The 21264-nt window shown below is 55.8% G+C and overlaps 1 protein-coding gene across 2 annotated transcripts in view; it reads right to left on the bottom strand.

Annotated features, from left to right (window-relative positions):
• ANOS1 (anosmin 1) overlaps nt 1–21264 on the bottom strand; it is a 254317-nt gene that overhangs the window by 51784 nt on the left and 181269 nt on the right. For both annotated transcript variants that reach the window (XM_054695862.1, XM_037512734.1), the window contains one exon: nt 16546–16593. In XM_054695862.1, coding sequence (XP_054551837.1) covers nt 16546–16593 — 48 coding nt within the window. The remainder of the gene's footprint in view (nt 1–16545; nt 16594–21264) is intronic.

The following is a 21264-nucleotide window of genomic DNA, read 5'->3' as shown; positions in this document are numbered from 1 at the left end:
CGGACAAGCTCGTCCTGGCGAAGGGAAGACATGGCGACTGTCCAGCCGGGAGCCGGGAGCCGGCGTCCTCGTGATAAGCGCCTTTCAGCTCGCTGCTTCCTCCCAGTCTCCAGACTCCTTGATAACTGGAAAATTCGACTCTCAGGCCACGGCTCGGTTCACCTTACGCGGCCTGGGTGCAGTCCAGGGACGCCTGGCGGCCGACAGCATCTCCCCCTCACCCCCAAGGGTCAACAGCAGAAACAGCCCGGGGGGTAAATGCATCTGCTGTGGCGCCGCGGGTTCCCCTGGCCTTGGCTGAGCCCTGCAGAATTCCGGACACTTGGGAAATTTAAAACCCTGTCCATGGGCCTCCCTGGGGGCGCATGGGGTTAAAGACTACGCGGTCAAGCTATCGCCAGCCACGGCTCGAGTTTGCTCCCTGGCCAGGGAATGACCCCCATGGCACAGCAGACCCCTCCTGTCTCCCTGTGCTCCCCTCAACAGTGATTTCAGTGGACCCACCTGTTCTGCTCCCCACTCTGCCTCTGGTGAATCCTCTTAGCCCTGTACCTCTGGCCTGTACCCCAGCTCTGCATGCATCAATTAATAAATCTTTAAGAAAAAGCCAACTCTGTCCACGTGCTGCACCCAGTGGACCCCACGGGGCGCGCCGAGTTGCTGCAATCTCCCCGCGGAACTGAAGCAAATGCAGGTCGGAGCGAGGACACAGGGAGTGCGCCTTCGCTGCGGGAGAGGCAAGCCTCCCGCTCCTGACCGACGCAATTCTTCTCCAACTCTCAGACAGGAGACAGGGTTGAGGGGACACGGGCCGCCCTGGGAATTTCACGGCACTGAGCTCGGTTTGATACGGGCCGGGCCGACACCGGGGATGGGCTGGGTTTCTGGGGAAGGGAAGGGATTGAGCTGCCCAAGCCCAGAAAGGCAGAAAGAAGGAGTCTCTTTCTAGAAGGTGCCCCCATATGCCCAGGGCTGGCTGCATCGACAGAGCAGTGCAGAGGGGGCTCAGCGCATGCGTGAGGAGGGGGCTGCGTCCACACCCTCTCCTGCCCGCACTCAGGAGGGGCATCTAAGCCAGAGCAGGAGGCCAGCGCCTAGCGGGAGGTCAGCGCCAAGCAGGAGGCCAGCGCCAAGCAGGCCAGCGCCAAGCAGGGAAGCTGAGCCAACTGCCTGGGGCCAGGATGTCTCCCTGCCCGTGCACGGCCCCATGGTCAGGCCACAGCCGCCCTGCCGAGGCAGGAGGGACCTGACATCAGAAAACATCACGTCAGGGGTGAGGCTGGGCAGGGTGGGGGCGGTCGGGACCCGCTGAAGACACATCCGTCCTGGGGACACTCTGCGGTGACTCCAGTTACATACGCAGACCCAAGGGGCCTCCGGACCCAACTACGCCCCTGATAAGAGCCCCGACTTGCTTTCTCTTCCACGGCCTCCCCGCTTATCTGCAGCCTGTCTCCCGACAGACGCGCACCCGGAGGCCCGCGGAGGCCGAGCCGCCTCGGTAACCGGAGACGTCTGCGCTGAGTGTGGGAAGCTGAGAAGGGGCCTTGCGCGGCCCCTTCGAGGCGGCCAGCGGGAGCTTTCCCTGCAGACGCCAGAGCCGAGGAGCCAGGGCAGGGGAAGGCAGGGGCTCTTCTGCAGACAGAAGCCGGCTCGGCGGCGTCAGGGGCTGGGGGGCAGGGGGAGGGTGGGCGGCTCCCCCGGGGAAGACAGGGGCACTGGGGGAGGGAAACTGTGCCATGGTGCCCTGCAGAGCCAACACGTGTCATCACACATGTGTGCAGCCCCGCAGAAGGTAGCAGGTAAGAGGGAGCGTGAAGGAGACTGTGGGGCTCAATGAATGACAATGGATCAATATTGGCTCATCGTGCTGCAGCACGTGAAGCAAAGCGTGGACCAGAGCGTGCAGGGGAAAGAGCACAGACAGAAACTTGCTGTGTTTGCTGCTCCACTTTTCAGTAAACCCGAAACTGCTCAAGAAAACACAAAATGTGTGGCCAACACTCAAGATGTGTTTGTAGTCTCAGACCTACAGCAAACAGGTGAGATCAGATTAAAGGGGATCCCTCCAGGAAGAAATGTGGGGGATCCCTCCAGGAAGAAACTAGGGGATCCCTCTAGGAAGAAATCTAGGGGATCCCTCCACGAAGAAATCTAGGGGATCCCTCCACGAAGAAATCTAGGGGATCCCTCCACAAAGAAATCTAGGGGATCCCTCCACAAAGAAATCTAGGGGATCCCTCCACTAAGAAACTAGGGTATCCCTCCAGGAAAAAATCTAGGGGATCCCTCCACGAAGAAATCTAGGGGATCCCTCCAGGAAGAAACTAGGGGATCCCTCCAGGAAGAAATCTATCAGTGGGTTGAGCGGACGTGGCAGGTGAGGAGGAACACACAGGAAGTGTTCAGAAAAACTGAGTGTTAGGAAAAATTCACAAGTCTATGCAGAAATTTCTAGAAACCACACAGCTTCTAGGAACTATCATTTGCATTCTTTTACCAGCATCTGCATGGGGCCAAGTGTCGCGTGCATACATTAGCAGGCGTCCACATCAGCGTGCACGGGACAGCAGGCGTGTACATCAGCGTGCACGGGACAGCAGGCGTCCGCGTCAGCGTGCACAGGACAGCAGGCGTCCACGTCAGCGTGCATGGGACAGCAGGCACCTACATCAGCTTGCACGGGATAGCAGGCGTCCACGTCAGCGTGCACGGGACAGCAGGCATGTACATCAGCGTGCACAGGACAGCAGGCACCTACATCAGCTTGCACGGGACAGCAGGCGTCCATGTCAGCGTGCATGGGACAGCAGCGTCCACGTCAGCGTGCACGGGACAGCAGGCGTCCACGTCAGCGTGCACGGGACAGCAGGCGTGTACATCAGCGTGCACGGCACAGCAGGCGTCCACGTCAGCGTGCACGGGACAGCAGGCGTCCACGTCAGCGTGCACGGGACAGCAGGCGTCCACGTCAGCGTGCACGGGACAGCAGGCGTCCACGTCAGCGTGCACGGGACAGCAGGCGTCCACATCAGCGTGCACGGGACAGCAGGCACCACGTCAGCTTGCACGGGACAGCAGGCGTCCACGTCAGCGTGCACGGGACAGCAGGCGTCCACGTCAGCGTGCACGGGACAGCAGGCGTCCACGTCAGCGTGCACGGGACAGCAGGCGTGTACATCAGCGTGCACGGCACAGCAGGCACCTACATCAGCTTGCACGGGACAGCAGGCGTCCACGTCAGCGTGCACGGGACAGCAGGCGTCCACGTCAGCGTGCACGGGACATGAGGGAGCGTGTTAAACAGACCGTGAAGAAACAGCTGAAAAAAATCCCGCACTTTTATCGAATTGTGGGGTCCCCTAAAATAGCCACCGGAGCTATAGACGCCCGTCCTATTTTTGTACATTGTAGAATGAAGTTATCTGTGGGATGAAAGAAGTTTGGCGACACTCTCGGGGTCACCTGCATTGGGGCGCATCACCCCAGTGGGGAGCCAGGGGTTTACAAAGCTCCCTCAGCCCCCAACTGCCAGAACTTTGACACAGACCCTGACCCTCATGCGCTGCCAGTTCCTGCGTCTGCGAGGCAACGCGCCGTCTCCGTCTTCTCGTTTTGGGGGAGAAAGGAGCAGGAGATGCGGGGAGCGGCCGCCCAGCAGGCGAGAGGCGTGAGGTCTGCTCCCACACTGACCGGTGCCCCAGCGCCTGCTCTCCCCAGCCAGCGGCTGCGCCAGGCCGCCGCCCGCCATCTTGCTGACTTCCCTATGCCGCGGTCGCCCACCTGGAGGTGACCGGGCTTGAGCAACGGCCGCAGAGAGAGGCAATGCCCAGCGGTGTCGACGGGTACAAATACCAGCCTCCCCCCTGGGTTTTAAGGTGTTTCCCCACTTGCTTCACATGCAGACTGCAAAGCTGCTTGGGTGTCGGATCTCACACAGACATACCCCCACTGATGCTCCTCACGGCTTCTGCTGTTGCAGTTTACGCAGACGACAAAACACGGTCATCTGAGGGGACGCAGAGAGCGGGCCCCTGGGTCTACGTCCAGTCTGCCGTTGCCATGTGGCAACTTCCTAAAGTTTTCCCACGGCACCGAGTCCCTCTCCGGCCACAGCCCCTTGGCACGCGCCCTTCCGTGGAGCGGAGTGCCCAGGCCTCTGCTTGCAAATGTGATGTCAAGCTCGGGGTCTTTCCAAGAAGTCACACGCCCTGTCTTTCTCATGGCAGTACCTTTATTTAGTTTTCCAAAGCGTGGCTGGGACATCCACTCGCTTGCAAAATGATTCTTTATTATACATGACGAAAGCGGGAACCCCACTCCAGAGGAAGGAAAGGTCAAGCACTGCCTCTCCCGACACTCCCCGCGGCACCTCTCGAGGCACTGATGAAAGGTCACGGCTCTGCGTCAGGGTGCACGGCCGCACCTCCAGAAGGGCAACGGCTCCACGTCAACACTGAACACTCAGATGCGTTTTCCCAGAAAACCGGGTCAAGGCACATCAAAGCAGCCCCGGGATCGCCACAGAAAGGTGCCAATTACACTCCCCGTCTGCTGGCTGCGGAGGGACGCGGCTCAGTGAACGTGGCGTGCGGCCATTTCCTGCTGATTTCAAACCAAAACAGGAGCGTGTCTTCCAGGCCTGCGGCTGGCCAGGAAGGCGACCCCGGGCAAACGCCACGGATCCCAGGGCCGAGGAAACGCTAGCACCCGCGCGCTTCCCCCAGCGGCCCCTTGTTACACCCAGATGCCATCTGGGTTACACCCAGATGCCACCTGCTCCACGTCTGGACACCCGCGAGGGCGACCCAAGCACAGAAAGGAATTTTCTTAAATGGCATTAAGAGATCACCTCCCCAGGAAAGTCTTTCTCCACCCCCCCGCCCTCTCTCTCTGTGTCACACACACATTTACCAACCACTTTCATGCACAACAACAAGCGTTTCCGTGTGCCGGGACCCTCCGCGCCCACACCGCACGTGTGCGTGCAAATCCCCAACCTGTGAGCCGCTGGCTCTGCGGGGGCCGGGCTGGCAGCAGCGGGACGTCGAGCCCGGCCTTGTCAACGGCCGCGGGTCACGGCTGTAATCTCTGCGGAGCCGGGGGGCTGGGCCCCCAGCGCGGCTGACTCCCTCACGGCTCACCAGCTCCCGCGCTGGGCACAAGGCTCATCTCCTGGACCCCACCAGGAGACGGCCCCCCACCCGCGGCAAATCTGTGAATGCATCACGGGGTCTTGAAGCCGAACAGCAGGGTCTGCTGCCGGGAGGGCAGAACTGGTCCCTCAGAGAGAGGATCCTGGGCCGCAGGGCAGCAGAGCAGAACGGGGAGGTTTGTTCTCCCTGGAAGCATAAAATAAAAGCTGGAAAGGGCATTTCCTTCTGCGCTCCGGGGGAGAGAAACGCCAGCCTCATCACTGGCCGCGTCCCGGGGGCTTGTCCCGGGGGCTCTGGGGTCCTGCAGACCCTGCAGACTCAAGGTCACCTTGGCGAGGCAGCCAGGGAACAGACTGTCCCCCCCGGTTTGCATTCCAAACCGTCCCCCCAATGGCTGCAGGGACGATGCTTCCTTCATTTTCCCCGGGGCGGGGGTCGCGGTGAATAAGACGGCGGAGGCTGGGAGACCCCAGAGGAGGTGACATGAGTCTGACACCCCCAGGGCCAGCCCACCTGCCCCCAAATGGCCCTGCTGCCTCTGCCCAGGCCCCAGGTCACCGTCAAGGCGCCCGCAGAAGGCCCCAGACACCAAATGTGGGGCCATTTGGCTTCTGTCTTCAGTTGACAAGAAGCTCAGAGGTCGGCATTTCTTTCAGCGTGGCCGGAAGCCCCCGGGAGGCCCTCGCTTTGACGGGCAAGGGCGGGGCAGAGTTTGCCGCTGGGCACGAAGCTCTTCCTTGGCGTCTCGGTTTGTTGCTGTTTCCGGAGGATGCCGCTCTTGGTCGCTTTGAGAAGGACGGGAACGCCACTGGTTTAGCTGTTGACACCCGCACGTGCAGGAGCCGGGGGAGCCACGCTCGGAAAACCACAGGTGTCAGGAGTAAAAGCGAATCAGTCCCTACGGCGTGGCCACTGGGTGGCTTCACCTGGTCTTTAAAGCCGTCAAGGGGCTCAAACGCTGAGGGGCAAACTCCAGGCTGGAGACACTTAGAACATGACACCCCGAACCCCACGGTGCACCCCTGAAACAGGGCAGCTCCGGAGCTGCAGCAATTCCGTGTCGCTTTTCTTCCGCTGTAACAGCCGCCGTGTCCCCTCCCTGCCTGGCCCTGCCAGGCCGTCCGCTGGCTCCTGGGCCCACAGTCAGCTCCACGTCGGAATCGGCCCCTCGCTTTCCTGGCCTTTCTGACAAGTGGGGGTGTTCCCCCCTAAATGGGATGTGGCCTGCATGTGTGGGCACAGAAGCAAGTTGAGGGGCCTCCTTGGTGGCCGAGGGGCTAGTCTCGGGCTGTTACCGTGACAGCACGAGTTCGATTCCCAGCCGGCCAGGGGGCTGACCCCCAGGGCGCAGCAGACCTCTCCTGTCTCCCCGCTGCGCCCCTCAGCAGTGGGTTTCAGTGGATCTGCCTGTTCCGCTCCCCGCTCTGTCTCTGGGGACTCCTCTCACCCCCGCACCTCTGGCCTGCACCCCAGCTCTTCCAGGCATCAATAAATCTTTAAACAAAAAAAGCAAGTTGAGAAACCGAGTCTCCCAAGTCTGGCCTCCGTCCCAGAAGAGGCTCCAAACTCCATCTCCACATCCAAGAGGCATGGACTTGGCGGCCAGCGCGCCCACAGCTCCCCCCTCACAGCGCAGGAGGAGAGAGAGGTTCCCAAGGCTCGGTGGCCGGAGGCTCGCCCCAGCTGCAGCAGCACCCTTCGCAGCCCAAGGCCTGTGCTAAAGACAAACGTGGCGCCCTCCCGCCGAGGAGGGGCGTCCCCCGGGTCTCCTCAAAGGCAGGGGCGGTGGCTTCTCCCCGGTGCTGCCCGGAGACCGTCCAGCCAGAGGCGGATGAAGCCCCAGAAATCAAAGCCAGCAGAGGCCTCACCGGCCAGCGGGGCCGCCAGCACCGTGGGTCTCGGCACAACGCCAACGGGCCTGAGAGCAGAGATGTCACGTGTTGGGCTGTAGCAGGAAACGTGTCCCTCGGCGGGGTCTCCCGGCGCCGCCTCTGCCCGCAGGTTCTCTGGAGGTGGGGCGAGGAGGCGGGAGGGAGCCCCCCTCTTCTTAAATGCCACGTTGCAGGAGAACATGTTCACGGAACCTGGGCTGTAAATTCGTCCTAGAGCGGGTCCCGCGGGGCAGAGCTCACGTCGCCGCTGCTGCGAGAGCGGCTGTGGGGGTGGACAGTGGAGCTACTTGGGGGTGGCAGAGCTGGCCTGTCTCCAACGGACATCACTTCCATCGGTACCACGTGCTCCAGAATGAAGAACAGAGGTTGTGGGAAAGACTCTGCACTCTGGAGAGCCACATTCGAACCAGCGGGTCCTGCCCTGGCTCTCCCCTGCGCCGTGAAGGGCAGCATCTGACACCGGGGCCGGGCAGGTGGCCGTGACCCGCAGGCCAGGCAGCCGCTGGGCCACTCAGCCTCAGCAACGTGCACGTTCTGGGCCAAGTGCTTCCCGGTGCTGGGGTGTCCTGTGCAGCTGAGGTGCTGAGCAGCACCCCACACAATGCCAGGAGCACCCCAACCCTCCCCCCAGCAGAGCAAGACAATTGCTGCTTGGAACCAACCCCCTGGGCTGTTTGTGACGAGGGAGCTGAATGGTTCACTGTCTCCAAATTAATTTAAATGTCAGCATCGATGTGGGCAGACAGCGTTGCCTTCAAACTTACTGAGATTGTTCTAGAATGCGAGCCGGAGAGAACCACACTGCTTTGCCGCAGTCCCCACCCCTCCCACTCGCCCCACAGAGGCCGCTCCCCACACCTGGGCTCCGAGCCTCACCTTCCAGTGCATCGGGCTGACCCGCCACCCTGAGAAGGCCAGGAATTGCATCTGTGAGCGCGCGGCAAAGGCACCGGGGTGAACGCCACGAGCGGAAAGTCTGCGGGGCCATCGCTGACCAACAGGGTCGTTCTCGGTCGGCCACGGTCAGCATCTGAAGAGCGCTTGGCCCACAGCCGCGGCGGCCACGTGGCTCCCCAGGCCTGAGGGACGCTCATCGAGAGAGACACATTCCGGTCCAGAAAGTCTCCGCCTAACGCTGGGCTTTGACCGCCAGGCCCTGACCGACCCCGATTCTCCGCCCTGCCCCGCCTGAGCCGGGGAGCTCACGCCTCCCACACTGTCCCTTCACCCGCCGGCCAACAGGAGCTGTGAGCGCTGCATTGTCTTCTGTGTGAAGACGGGAAAGGAAGCCGGGCGTCGCACGCGGGGCCTGGACCCGGCTGGGGGTTCCCAGGGCAGTGCTTGGCCCAGCCTGGACCGGACACTCTCCCGCACGGCCTGGGGCCACGCCGTGCAGACGGCCAGGATTTACCGCCCATCGCCTGCACAGCTCGGGGCTTTCTCAAAAGAGTCGAGGCAGGATTATCCGTGCCCACAGAGGCCCGGACAACAGACAGAGGCCGCGCTCGGCCGCGCTGGGAGTTCCCCCCGGGACACTGTGCTTGCTGAAGCAGATAAAGCAAGTTAAAGGAGCATTTAGAGCTGAGAATGCGGCCTCTCTGAGGATCTTTTTGTGCAAGGATTTAGGAGGAGGGAGGGCTGCGCTGGCCCAGGCTTTATTTCCCGATATGAAAAGGGAGAATGTGCAGACGGTCGCACGGAAAACCCCAACTCGCAGGCCCCGGCTCCCCCGGGAGCAGCCCCTGGGCACACGCTCCGGCCCAGAGGGGACTTCACAGCTTAATCGCCCCCAGGCCTTTGTGCATGTTTCTCCTGGGAAAGGAGCCGCCTTCACCCGCCGCAGCCGCCCACGCTCGACCTCTCCGCTGTGGGAACCGGGCGCCCGCCGCCCCCGGCCCCACCTTCTGCGGCTGCAGACCCAGCCCGGCCTCCACCGTCCCCTGCGCCGTCCCCTGGGCCGTGTCCCTGGCGTGGAACCCGACGCCGAATCCCCCGCGGGTCACGAATTAAAATGCACGTCTGAGAGACACCGCAAACCGTCCCATTTTTCCAGGCAGCTGCAAATTTCTCCTGTCCTGGGCTTCCTCCCTGGCCCATCTTCACGCAGCAAGACGGTGCTGGCGCGGGGTGTCTGGGTCTGCGGGAAGGACCCTCCCTGCGCCTCCAGCTCGGGGGCAGTTAACTAGGCTGAGGCCAGAGCATCGACACCGACGGTTTCTCCGTGCTTGGAAGCTGCAGCCGGGACCCCCAAGTCCCAGCATGGACCGGCTCACTCGCTGGCGGCTCGGAAGGACAGCGTCACACGGAGCTCGCCGGCTCCCTGTCTCCCCGCACCAACGGAAAATGAACTCCTCCACCCTGGTAGCTGCGGCCTGAAAAGGCCCAGTTGAGAGAAGCCCTTTCTTTATTGTGTCGTTTTAGAGACTATTCTTTGACCTCTGCTATTTATGACTTAAGATCTGTGGAGACAGGGCCAGACCCCTTTGGCTCCAAATGGCGGCGCAGACAAAAGCGTTCACGCTTGCCCCTCTTACCTCCCTGCCCGGCAGGACGCGTCTGGAGCAGGCCCTGTTCTCGCCCTTCCAGCGCGAGTCCTGATTTCCTCTGCCCGGCCCGGAGGCACCGCCCGGCCCGCCAGGCCGCCACGGCCCGGGCTCCCTCCCCCACCTGCATTTCAGCCTCGTGGATGTCGGTGTTTACCTCGGTTCTGCTCACTCTAGAAAGCACTGCAGACAACGACCAAAGGCCCGCAGGACACGGGCACAAAAAAATCCTCAGGATGTGGGAAAAGCCCCCTGAAGGGGCCGTGGACGAGCCGTGCGGTAGAGCTCAAGCGCGTTCCCAAACACCGGCCAGCCCAGGCCCTGGCCGTCGGCGGCTATTTCGTTTCTCTGTTAGATGCAAAGAGGAAAGCACAGTGTCCACGGACTCTACAACGCCCGAGCACCTTCTGGGGGATGTGGAATCAGCACCGACAAGGTGCAGAAGGAAGGTTTTCCCACGCCCGCCCCTGAAGGTGGCAGAGATCACAGACGGTGGCCCAGCAGGTGCCACACCGTGGCCCAGCCCCAGCTGGTGAGAGCGTGTCTGCAGGGACACGCTCTACGCACCGCAGGCAGGTGAGCTTGATGGGGGCCGCTGGTGAGAGGATGCTGTCGGGGTGAAGGGGCCGGGCTCCGCCTCACAGCCACACAGGTCCAGACTGTAGCGGATCGGGAGGCTGGGAGGCCCGGGCACGGCTAGATACGCTGCTGGGGTGCTCTTGTACCACGGGGCGCAGTGAGTCGCTCTCCCAGCCTGGAACAGTGTCAGGGGGCGGGTGCTGCGCGGAAGCAGCATCACTGCGTGGTGAGGATAAAGGTGCTGAAGACAGCGTTGTCTGTGGGATGGGCCTCCCCAAAGGAGGTCAGACAGGCTTTTCGCAAGAGGAGCTTTTGTAAGCTGGCTGCCCTTGGCGTGGGAATGAAGGTCACGGAGACCCAGCGGACAGTGGGACAAGCTGTCACCTTACCTCAAGGAAGGCAGATGACCCAGATTCAGGGCCACCTGCGGAAATAAGCTGGTGACCAGAGGAACCGATCTGGACGCAGGGCCAACACCTACAGGCAGAGTCCTGCGAAGACCCCTCCTCGTCAGGTGAGACCCCTCCTCTCTCCTGGATCCCCAGGGCCACACCCCACACCTCAGCTCAGGACAGAAGCCCCCGTCTGTCCCACCGGCTCCAGGATTTACACCATGGGAATTCTCCGCAGATGTGTTATTAAACTGGTCTTTTCTCCTACTATCTGCCCTGTGTTGACTGATTCATCCACCCTCAGAAGGGCCCAGGGGGACAGAGGAAACTGCCCCTGCACCCGGACACATGCAGGAAGGTGAAGGCAGTGCTCGGCCACGACCCACCTTAGGAAAAGGCATTGTCCTTATCAAACCAGGAGAAAACAGCAAAGTGCAAACTCAGTGGTCAACCCCACACAGTGTGGCTGCAGTCATTTAGGCCACAAAGGAGGTCAAAGCAAGTGTCCAGCTCTTGAATTAAACACACACACACATTTTAAATTCCCAAACATATCATGCTTTGAGTGGGGAATTTTACAAGGAAGGCCTCTCTCTGGCCCTAGTTTCCAAATGAATATGCCAACGTCCTTGAGTGTGTTATTTAAGGGGTGAGTGAGGGTCTTCCCCATCAAAGAGGACAAGGTAGGAATTTTGAGAAGGTTAATTTACGATGCAGTGATTATTCTCTATTGCTTCTTTCAGGAAAATACATGAAAAGAGTGTGTCCTTGTTCACCCAGCTAGTAAAGACGGTTAAAATTAAAACGTAGATTTAGTTTCCTAATAACTAATAAGCTGCTCTCTTAAAAATATACAGAATAATGTTTGGGAGGCAGAGTATGTGCCTAAGAGGAATGCCTGTGTGTGGTTACACAGAAACAACCGGACTGGCCCCACGCGGCAAGGATTACCTACAGGACGGAGTCAGAATTCTCAACATAGGCCGCAGCACGGCTATTCACAAAGCCCAGACAGGGAAACCACCCAAGAGCCTGGCAGAGGATGGGTGATAAAGAACACAGGGCATATACAGAATGGAATACTACTTGGCCCTGAAAAAGGCGAAGCCTTGCCACTCGTGACAGCAAGTGGAACTGAAGGGAAGATACAAAGTGAAGTAAGTCGGAAGGAGAAAGAAAAACACCATCTGACCCCACTCACTTGTGGAATATAAAGAAACCAAGTAAACGAACAAACCCTGGACTGTCACAACCTGCTCCCCCCCACGACTCGGCCTTGAAGTTTACAGCAGGTGGAAGAGTCGTCCGTGGCCATAAAAACGGACGTGACGAGTAAGAAGCCTGCTGGCTAGCGCCGCTTCATGGTAGGTTCTCCGTGGGCGAGAACCTGCCCTTCTGCTTCGCCGGGCATTATGCGGTCACCGACCGCGAGGCCGGGGGGCTCAGTCCAGGCCAGGGGAAGAGCCCAGCTCTCCCCTCCTTGTCTGTATTGGTGTCCGTTTCTGGCCTCACGCCAGCGGTGACATGCTCCAATGCCCGCAGCGCGCCCTGGGCAGCTTGCTCAGCCCGGGACAGCGACGGCTCGGGCCTGCGGGAGGCCGCAAGGCTCGGGAGAAAGGAGTTTGCTCAGCTCCTGGCATCACCCACCAGGAAAGGAGAGTCAGAGAGACGTGAACTCCCCAAAGAAATCCAGGGGAGCTGGTGGTGGTTAATGCACGCCAGCTTGGTCCTCGAGTCGGGGGGATATAAAGCATCTGGGAGTGTGCCTGCTGCTGGCGGGACAGCCGAGAAGCCAAGGATGGCCCACGGAAGCTTGTGAGTACTTGGGCGGGCACTGTCATTTTTATGTAGAGAGTTTCCCTTTTCCTCCTTAAGACACGCTTCCCGGGGCTTCAAAAGCGTCACCCCTTACATCGCAGAGAGCGTCTGACACGACTCGCAGAGCTTCGGCGGGGCTGAAGAGCACTGCCCGTCTCCAGCCCATCCCACACATGTCAAGCGAGGCCTCAGACGTGCCTGCCAGTGAGTCCGACCCCCCTCGCCACTCCATTTGGTTTGGAAACATCTGAGGATGGGTTGGGAGGAGTCCTTCGGGGAACAGCGCTCCCGTGGAGATCAAAGAGCTCGCAAAGCCCCAAGTGGGGCCCCAACGTCCGCTTTCCACACGTGTCCCCAAAACCCAATGGGACCCACAGGTCAAGTGGGTCAGTGGTGATGCCCAAAGGGAGAGTGAGCACCCCACTCCCACAGGTGGGGGTTGTCGCCTGGGGTTCAAGGTCTAAGAGGGCAGGAACACAGCTTGAAGCTAAGTCTGTCAAGTAAACGTGCAAAATAAACACGATGGGGCTCATGAAATGCTGCATGAGCCACCTACGTGGTACGGCTGGTTCAAAACAGAAACCCCAGACCTGGCAGAGGGTTCACCCCCCAGCCTGACACTGGGGTGGAGTCCCCAGCACCAGCCTGTGGGCTATTCACGGCTCCAGCCGCCCAGCCACTGGCCACGGCTCCTTTGCATTTGCATGGAGAAGCAGCGCCTGCTTTGTCACCGGCGTCTCTCCTTTGCAGACCAGGGAAATAACTCAAGACCCCAACAACGGAGGCCGCTGGAGGGCAAAGACAGGGCACCCAGTCGCTTCTGTGCTGCCCATCTTGAAGCCTCTCGCAGTTCCACTGCCTCTGATGATGGCATTTTCCGTCGGAATTTTTGGAAAATTCGCTGTGATCGACTGGAGATCCCCACGGAGCCCTCCCCAGCGCTTCCTGGACAAACGCTCGCCAGGCGGCCACGGATGCGACAGGTCTTTGTGTGGAGAAGAATGCAGCTTCACGGCCCTGCTTTGCTTGCAAAGGCCTAGATCAGGGTCACAAAGCTCGACGAGTGGTTGAATCCAGCCTGGGATCTGTCTGTGCTCAGAGCTAAGAGTGGTTTTCTGTGGTGTTTCAATAGTTGGGAATGAACATAAACAAATAAACAGATGAGGAGAAAATTCGCGACAAGTGACAGGTACAGGAAATTCAAATGTGGGTGCGTGGTGGAGTTTTACTGTAACACGGGAAAAGTGCTTGGTTTGCAACGGTCTGTAGCCGGCTCCGCACAAGGGCAGTTTTGCTCAGCAAACCACAGAGTCGGAGCAAAGACCCAGGTTTGCTTCTGTGTCACTGAATCATCAAGGTCTGGGACAGAGGACACGTCACTGAGTAGTCACGGCAGAGACTTTACAGGGCCGCAAAGATGAACCTATCTGTTCGCTGGCCTTTGACACGGGTTTAATGAAAGTCACACTGAAGATGAAGTCACTAAAAAAGGATCTTTGTTTTATCCTTTTACGATGTTTTTGTTTTATTGAAGCGACATTGGCTTACAACACTGTGTATGATTCAGAGGTCTGGGGTCACTGCCTTTAGATGCTGCCACCACATCAAAACCCACGAGCACCAAGCCACCCATGGTCCTCTGCCAATCAGCTCTGCTCCCTCCACATTTTCCTCTCCCCTCCCTTCCTCTCTCTGGTGGCCTCAGCCAGATTTCTAGCATTTCTTACTGGTGGGGCTTTGTCCGACCCTATGTGTGATTTCTCTATATTCCACATATAAGTGACACCATCTGGTATTTATTTGTCTTCTGACTTATTTTGCATAACATCACCCCCTCTAGTTCCATCACATTGTTGTGAATGGAGAGTTACCCTTTTTCATAGCTGTGTAGTATTCCACTCAGCATATACACGACATCTCCTTGACTCAATCTTCTGTCCTTGGGTGCTTAGGCATCTTAGCTACTGTAAATAGTGTTGCAATGAGCACAAGCATGCAGGTCTCCCTTCAAATTGCATTCTTTGGGCAGATACCTAGGAGTGGAATTGCTGGGTCTCTGGTTAGGCCCATTTTTAATATTTCGAGAAACCCCCATACTGTTTTCCACAGGGGCTGGACCCATCTACAAATGCAGGATGCGTCATTAAAGTATTCTTGACTTCCTCACTGAGATGAAATCACAGGCCGTTGGCCCACCAACACAGAGAGCAATTTGTTATTTAAGAGAAAGAGTAATTAAAACCTGTTCTTAACATAATGCACATTGTTAAACTTTAGAACTTTAGAGTGGCGCTGGAAACCTAGCACATTTTATTTGCGAGGATAACAGCCCCACAGTATGTTTTCATTCCAAAGGAAGTCATCCTAGACCATCCAAAAGATGACTTTGATCAGAAAATTAAAAATTGATCAGAAAGATGATTTCCATAGACTAAGATACACTTTCTCTTTTAGATCAAAGGTGTCGGTTGACTTTCTTAGTTAGAAAGAGGTGACCTTTTACTTAGCACATGTACAAAGTCTGCCCTTATCATCCTAAACTGACTCTCAGCGCAGATACCAATTTTGTAAAGTTCATTTTGGCCGCTCAGGCATATCCGCCCGACTTCAGTGCTCTCGCAAAGTGAAAATCACCCTAACGCAGGAATTTCTAAGGCAGCCACTTCTCAGCACCGAAGGCATGTCCCCCAGAAAGGCTGACCTGCCCAGGTGCCCATTTCTGACAGCGGCTTCGTCACTTCCCACTGATGACGGGATCTAAAACCGAGACAGGTAAGACGTGATTCTAGAGTTGGGCCACAGGTTTGCTGGCAAGTCTTAAAATTCACAGTTGCCTCATGAGTGACCCAGGGAAAGACCAGGGGCATCCAAGGGATCAACCGCTAAATGGAACAAGAGATCTTCTACAGTGTTCATGTTTAATTGTTCCAGTATACGTCAAACGTGTGGGGCCCACAGTGGGAAGAACCAACCGCTTCTGATTTAATATGCCGGCAGCAAAGACATAAGTAACTCCCCAGCAAGTCCCGCGAACAACAGTTCATGTAATGAATGTCAGAAGACACCGTATGAGCACAATGCTTGTATTACACACAAAGAGCAAATGGTTCAGAGCCAGGCATCTCGTTTCTGCCCAGGATTTCAAGAGTCAGAGCTAAGCAAACTTAATTTCGCCAAAGTATTTCAGACCCACCCAAGAATTCTGATCTATTTTTAATAGCATCCATGTGTGTTGAAAGAGATGACACGCGCACGCATGTACGTATCACTACAATGCAGTTTTCTCTTAGGAATCTTACCTACACTATTCCCTCTGAGATGATGCATTTCAAAGACCTTTCCAAGTAAGAATGTTCCTGATAAACCAGCCGATTCTGTGTTCCTAGGTAGGGCTCAGACAAACGTTGGTTATAAAACAAAGGATTGCTTTAATTTAGGCCTAATAGTGATGCCCGTGAAATAAATCTCAACAAACATTAAGATTCTATACTTGCTCCAGTATTTGTAGCAAGTTTTATAATCTTTAATCATGTACATGATCTGAATAGAAAGCTTAATCCCAGACTAGAGCTAAAGTCACATCCTCTGTGTATGTCTATACATATGTATTATGTATGTAAATATGCATGCATGTGTGTCTATGTATTTATGACTTTGATGTTTGGGTCGTGAGGCAAGAAGTGTATGCTCTTACACGTATGAGTGGGCAGGAGGCAACCTTAGCGCATTGTGCCTGAGGCAAGGAAGACTCAAAAATGGGAAAGACACGGCGTATTTTAAGAACTGAGTTACCGAACCACCCATTCCACGCAGAGGACCTTAGGTGCAAGTAGTGTGCAGTAAATCTGGTCTAACTGGAAGACGCTTCATCCTTTTAAAAGTTTCTAGATTAAACCAAATTACAGAATAAAGAGAAAGAAGTGTTGCCACACGGCAGGCGGCTACGCTAACGGTATCCACACAGGTGACAAACCATCATCCAACTACACGCTACGACGGACCAGGGTCAAAGGACCAATATTATTCTACGAATACACAAAGCACTGGTGGAACCTGGGGGAAGCGGGCTGGGATTCTCCCTGCCGTCGCTGCAACTTTCTGTGAGTGTATAATTAGCCCCAAACTCAGTGTTTCTAAGATACTGCACGAGCGGAAGGAAACATACCTTAGAACACTGCTTGTGATTCTGGCACCAGCCCAGGGAACCATTGTTCTGGAAAAAGAAAAAGAAACAGGGACTCATTAAAGAGTTTTGTAACCGCAAACTCCACGCACATGTTTCCAAGCACAGTTTTCGAAAGCAAAGGAGCAATTTCCATCCTGCTGTTTTTTGCTTCCTAAAATAGAAAATGTGTTCCTCACACAGCCCCGCTCTGTCCTTGACTCCCCCGTACCCACAAAGACATACAAACCAACAAAGATTTCCACCTGTGTAAGAAAGAGAGGCATCTGGGCGCGCTCTCTGGCTGTGCAGAGCCACAGAACGAAGACCAGCTGGTAACAAACACCGGGCACAGCCCTCACAGGGGGCAGCTTTGGTACGCTGACAAGCTGGGCATCCTGGAGGGCTTTGGTCTCCACCAACTCACAGAACAAGCTTGGGCAAGGCCTTCTATTTCCCTTTCATTGCGGTGTGACTATGGGGTGCCCAGACCTGCGCCTCCGTTTACCCATCCGTAGAGCATTATGACCAGATCTCGCAGATGCGGTCATCGGAATCGCGAAATGAAGTAATAACAGACACCACTTAGCGTAATTTGACAGTAACAACCACGTAACAAATATAAGCATTATGATTTCTTATCCCTAATAGTACATTTCTGCTTGGACACGTCTCAATCCACAGGACTAAAATTTTGGTCATGGTTTTTCCTTTGTGATAATTTTCTGTCAGCTTGTGTGAGGCTCGGGAGGGGTAGAAACCATTACCCAATCATTACGACGCTGTGGTGCCAGTTCTCTGCAGAGGAGGTTGGGCATGACAGAAAGAAATTCATCTCCTGTGTGTGAACCCCTAGCTTTTCATTGTGGAAACGTCACTAAGGCTAGAATGGCACTACATACGCTTGCAGGTAAAAGAAATCTGAGCCAATAACCTATCTTTTTAAGGAATAATTTATGACAAGTTCATTGAGACGTAATTGGCATCAGTAAAAATCACTCCTTGAAAGCGTACAGTGAATGGTTTTGAGCAGATGTGCCCAGCTATCGGCTTTCCAGCCACCACCACCATGACCTACATTTTGAGCATTTTCATCAGCAGCAATAAACCTGTGTCTCTCAGAGGCAACTCCCCACTCTCTGCCCAGCCCTCCCTGCCGAGTCCCTGGCAACCATTCACCTGCTTTCTTCCTCTACAGATTTACCAGTTCTAAACATCTTCCTCCAATAGAATCATACATGCGGCTTCTTTCATTTAGCATCATGCTTTATGTTTTGCTAAACGGTGCAGTATTTTTGCTTCCTCAGTACTTCATTCTTTTTTCGTCCAATCTCACTGAATGGACATACCACATGCTGCCCGTCCACTCCCCGTAATGTGTCTAAATACATCCCATTCCCAATAATCCATCCGGACAATACAGGATTCCAAAAACCACTGAATAACTCTCAGCTCTGTAGGAGTAGAAGGTTTACCCTTCCCTGCAAAGATCATCAGGCTAACGGGTCTCAGTTCCATGGTAAGGTTTTCGCTATGAAATTTCTCTCTCTTATGGCTGTGACTCTCCTTTGCAGCCCCGCCTTCCCCAAATGGCTACACACCTCTGTGATGGACACTGACTCACCATCCCTCTGCCACACAGCCTCCACCTCTCGCTACATGTCAATATCCACAGCCCCATCACCCAAGTCTATGTACACCCTGGGATGCGGTGAGGTCTGATTTTTGGCATCAAGAATTACGTCAGAGAAATCACCAGACCAGGGGCAGACCGCAGCTGGACAAATAGTGGACAGGGCTTCTTTGCTGGAAACAAAGTGGTAGAGAGACGGGCACAAGAAAGAGGTGCAGATTGGTATTTCCTAGAAGGAGCCTTTGGCTTGGTGCCAAACTCCACCTGCACCAGGGACAGCCAGGCTAGGAGCAGGTGCCCGGGGTGGACGGCAGCCAGATGTCCGCTAAAGATGCTGAGGGTTGCAGTGGAAAGACTCGGACCTCGGAGGTGGAATCAAGGTCAATTCCTGAAGATCTTTGCCACCAGGATCATGCGCTGATGACCTGCAGCTTCTTCTTCCTTCCCTGCCTCCCCAGGTCCTTCTTTTCCTGAACAGATGGACACGGCATCCGCAGGAGATCAGGGGCTCTTGCCCAGCTGACAAACAGTGGACACTGCTCACTGCTTTGAGCCCTGCTCACCGGTCTCGAGAGACGTCTCACGCCCTGTCCCGCAGAGAGACACGTCTTCCTGTTGCTCCAGCACTGGAGTGCAGCCCAGGACACGGGACGTCCTGCTTTCTTGCTGCCTAGCGTCTCACACCAACAACTGGACAGGCGCCTGGTTCTCACGGAGCTGCATCCATCAAAGCCACACAGGGCGTCGGGCCTGCCAACGTCGGCATGGCAACCCGTGCCTGCCCCAAATAGGGGAATGCCAAAATATTACTAACAGCGCGATACACCTTGGCCTCGTTATTATTAGCGTCGATGAATGGGCTCAGTGTTACACCGGGGCCACGTCCACGTGGCAGGCAGCGTCCTGGGATTCCGCCTGCTCACCGCGATCCCCGCACACCAGCTTCACTCCCACTTGAGAAAGCGCGAGTGTAAAAAAGCCAAGTCCAACCCCCAGTCGAGGAAGCAGGGGTTAAGCTCAACGGGGAACAGCCCAGTGAGCACAGCTCGGATTAAAGGCAGGGAGTGACCAGCTGTGCAAGGACGTGCGGGGTTACAATCCGGAGGGAAAGGTGAGACCGGCAGGGGCGGTCCCGGATTGACTCAAGGAGCAGCAGGTCAGCTGCACGGTGGGGAGAGGCAGTGGCGAGGAAGGTGGGTCAGCAGAAGGCACGTGGGTCTGGCTTGGCGCCAGGGGTGACATTGTTATTGGGGGCCAGAGGAGAGGAGTTGCATGCAGGCCTCACCCAACACTCACCTCCTGAACCCCCAAAATGCAGAGTCCACTGAAGACTGCCTTCTGCTGCCCCCCAAATGCAAAGTCTCCTTCGCTGCCCCAGGAGGCCCCCATCCTTGGCTCAGACCCCATGCAAAGGAGAAAGGAACCAGCAGCCACAGAGCCTCTTTGTTACGCTGATTACATCCTGCTGGGAGTGACTGTCGTGGGTTTCCTCCACCCAAGTGTTTTCATTTTAGGCAAAGTTTTCCACTCGTCATAAAATGAGAAGCTGTCCTTATTTAAAAAAAAAAAAATACTTGGAGTAACAGCAAGCAAGCATGAAAGATTTTTATGACTGTAATGACTTCTTTTTATGACTGAAGACAGCATGTCATCAGATGCTTGGGAAGATTAAAAAGATAATCCGTGTAAAGTATTTAGCAAAATGTTTGGCACGGAGCAAGATGTCAGGGGTGGAACGTCCATTCTAGTGCATTGTCTTGTGTATTTGTCATTATGATTGTTCTTGGGAGCGGGGATTATGCAGAACTAACATCTCCCAGTTGGTGTATAAGCTCGTCCAGCAGCGACGGCTTCCCTCCTATTAGCGAGGCTGAGAACAGGAGCCTGCTAGGTTTTCGCGTTGGGTGGCAGCGGCGGGTGGAGCGTGGCCAAGGCGGCGAGGATGGCGGGCCTGCTGAGGGGTGGGGAGCGTCTGATTTCATTCCAGGTGTGCACGCTCACCGCAGCACCCACATGCTGCTACCGGGGTGGCTTCCGAGCAGCAGAGCGGCGGAAAAATACAAGAACCAGCACATCGCAACCGCCCGCCCGGGGACGGGTCTTCAAGGACAATAGCCGTCAGCCGCGAAGCCACTTGACAACAAAAATAAAATACAGTATTTGTAATAGAGTCTTCTTCTGGCTTCCAGCCAGCAGAGATAAAGGGCCGGAGGGCATTAGACAAGAAAGACGTTTGCCTGCAGAATCGTTATGAAAATCTGCAGGTGGGCGCAGACAGCGGGACTTTGGTAATTATATAAAGATTACATCCTGTATTTTATTGCTTTAACTAGATCAAACACGAATGCTCGTCAATCCAGGTTTCAAAGAGTTTATGTAAGTTCAATCAACTCCACGCAGACGTTATTTCAATAACATTTTCAAAGTCTCTTCATTTCTAGGCTTTTGATTTTTCTCCTTGAAGAAAAATAATTCTTCAAAAGCCTCAAGTCAAGAAAAACACTTCATTCATTCAAAGACAACCCAGCAGGGGAGGAGAAGACAGATGAAAAACTAGTTTTTCAGACACAACCATTTGAAGGGAGACTTGGAGGAGGTCGTCCGCTTGTTTTTTGTTAACATCGCCAGGTTGTGGGCGTGAGGGAGGACGAGCCGACAGGCCGTGTCGGAAATACAGGCCCCAATTAATGTCAGAGCAGAAGCCCGTGACAAAGATGGACTGTACCTGCCACCCCTAGGAAACGCCAAATAACTAGTGGGACTCTCAAGCAGCCATTTTGTTTTCACGTGAAATGGAAGATTTTAACGTAAAGGCACGGTGAAAAAATTGAGGAATTCATCTCATCCCAACGCACGAAGCCTCTCCATAAAGCTCTTTCTTTAGAGAACAAATTTCACTGGTTCCGCGTCCACTGACATCATGTCAGCAGCACAGCTCCACACCCCACTCTCCCAGCAGCCCCTCTACGGTGCCTGCCCCAGCTGGTCACCACCGTACCTTCACAGTCTAACAGCTACGGGTTTCATTAGTTTGTTTTCTTTGGTGATTTACATTCCACACATGAGTAGAGCCATCTGGTAACTATCTT

The sequence above is a fragment of the Talpa occidentalis genome, unplaced genomic scaffold (genome assembly GCF_014898055.3).
Source record: "Talpa occidentalis isolate TD23 unplaced genomic scaffold, MPIMG_talOcc4v2.1 talOcc4.15, whole genome shotgun sequence".
NCBI classification, from domain to species: Eukaryota; Metazoa; Chordata; class Mammalia; order Eulipotyphla; family Talpidae; genus Talpa; species Talpa occidentalis.
This window is presented reverse-complemented; position numbering and strand designations above follow the sequence as displayed.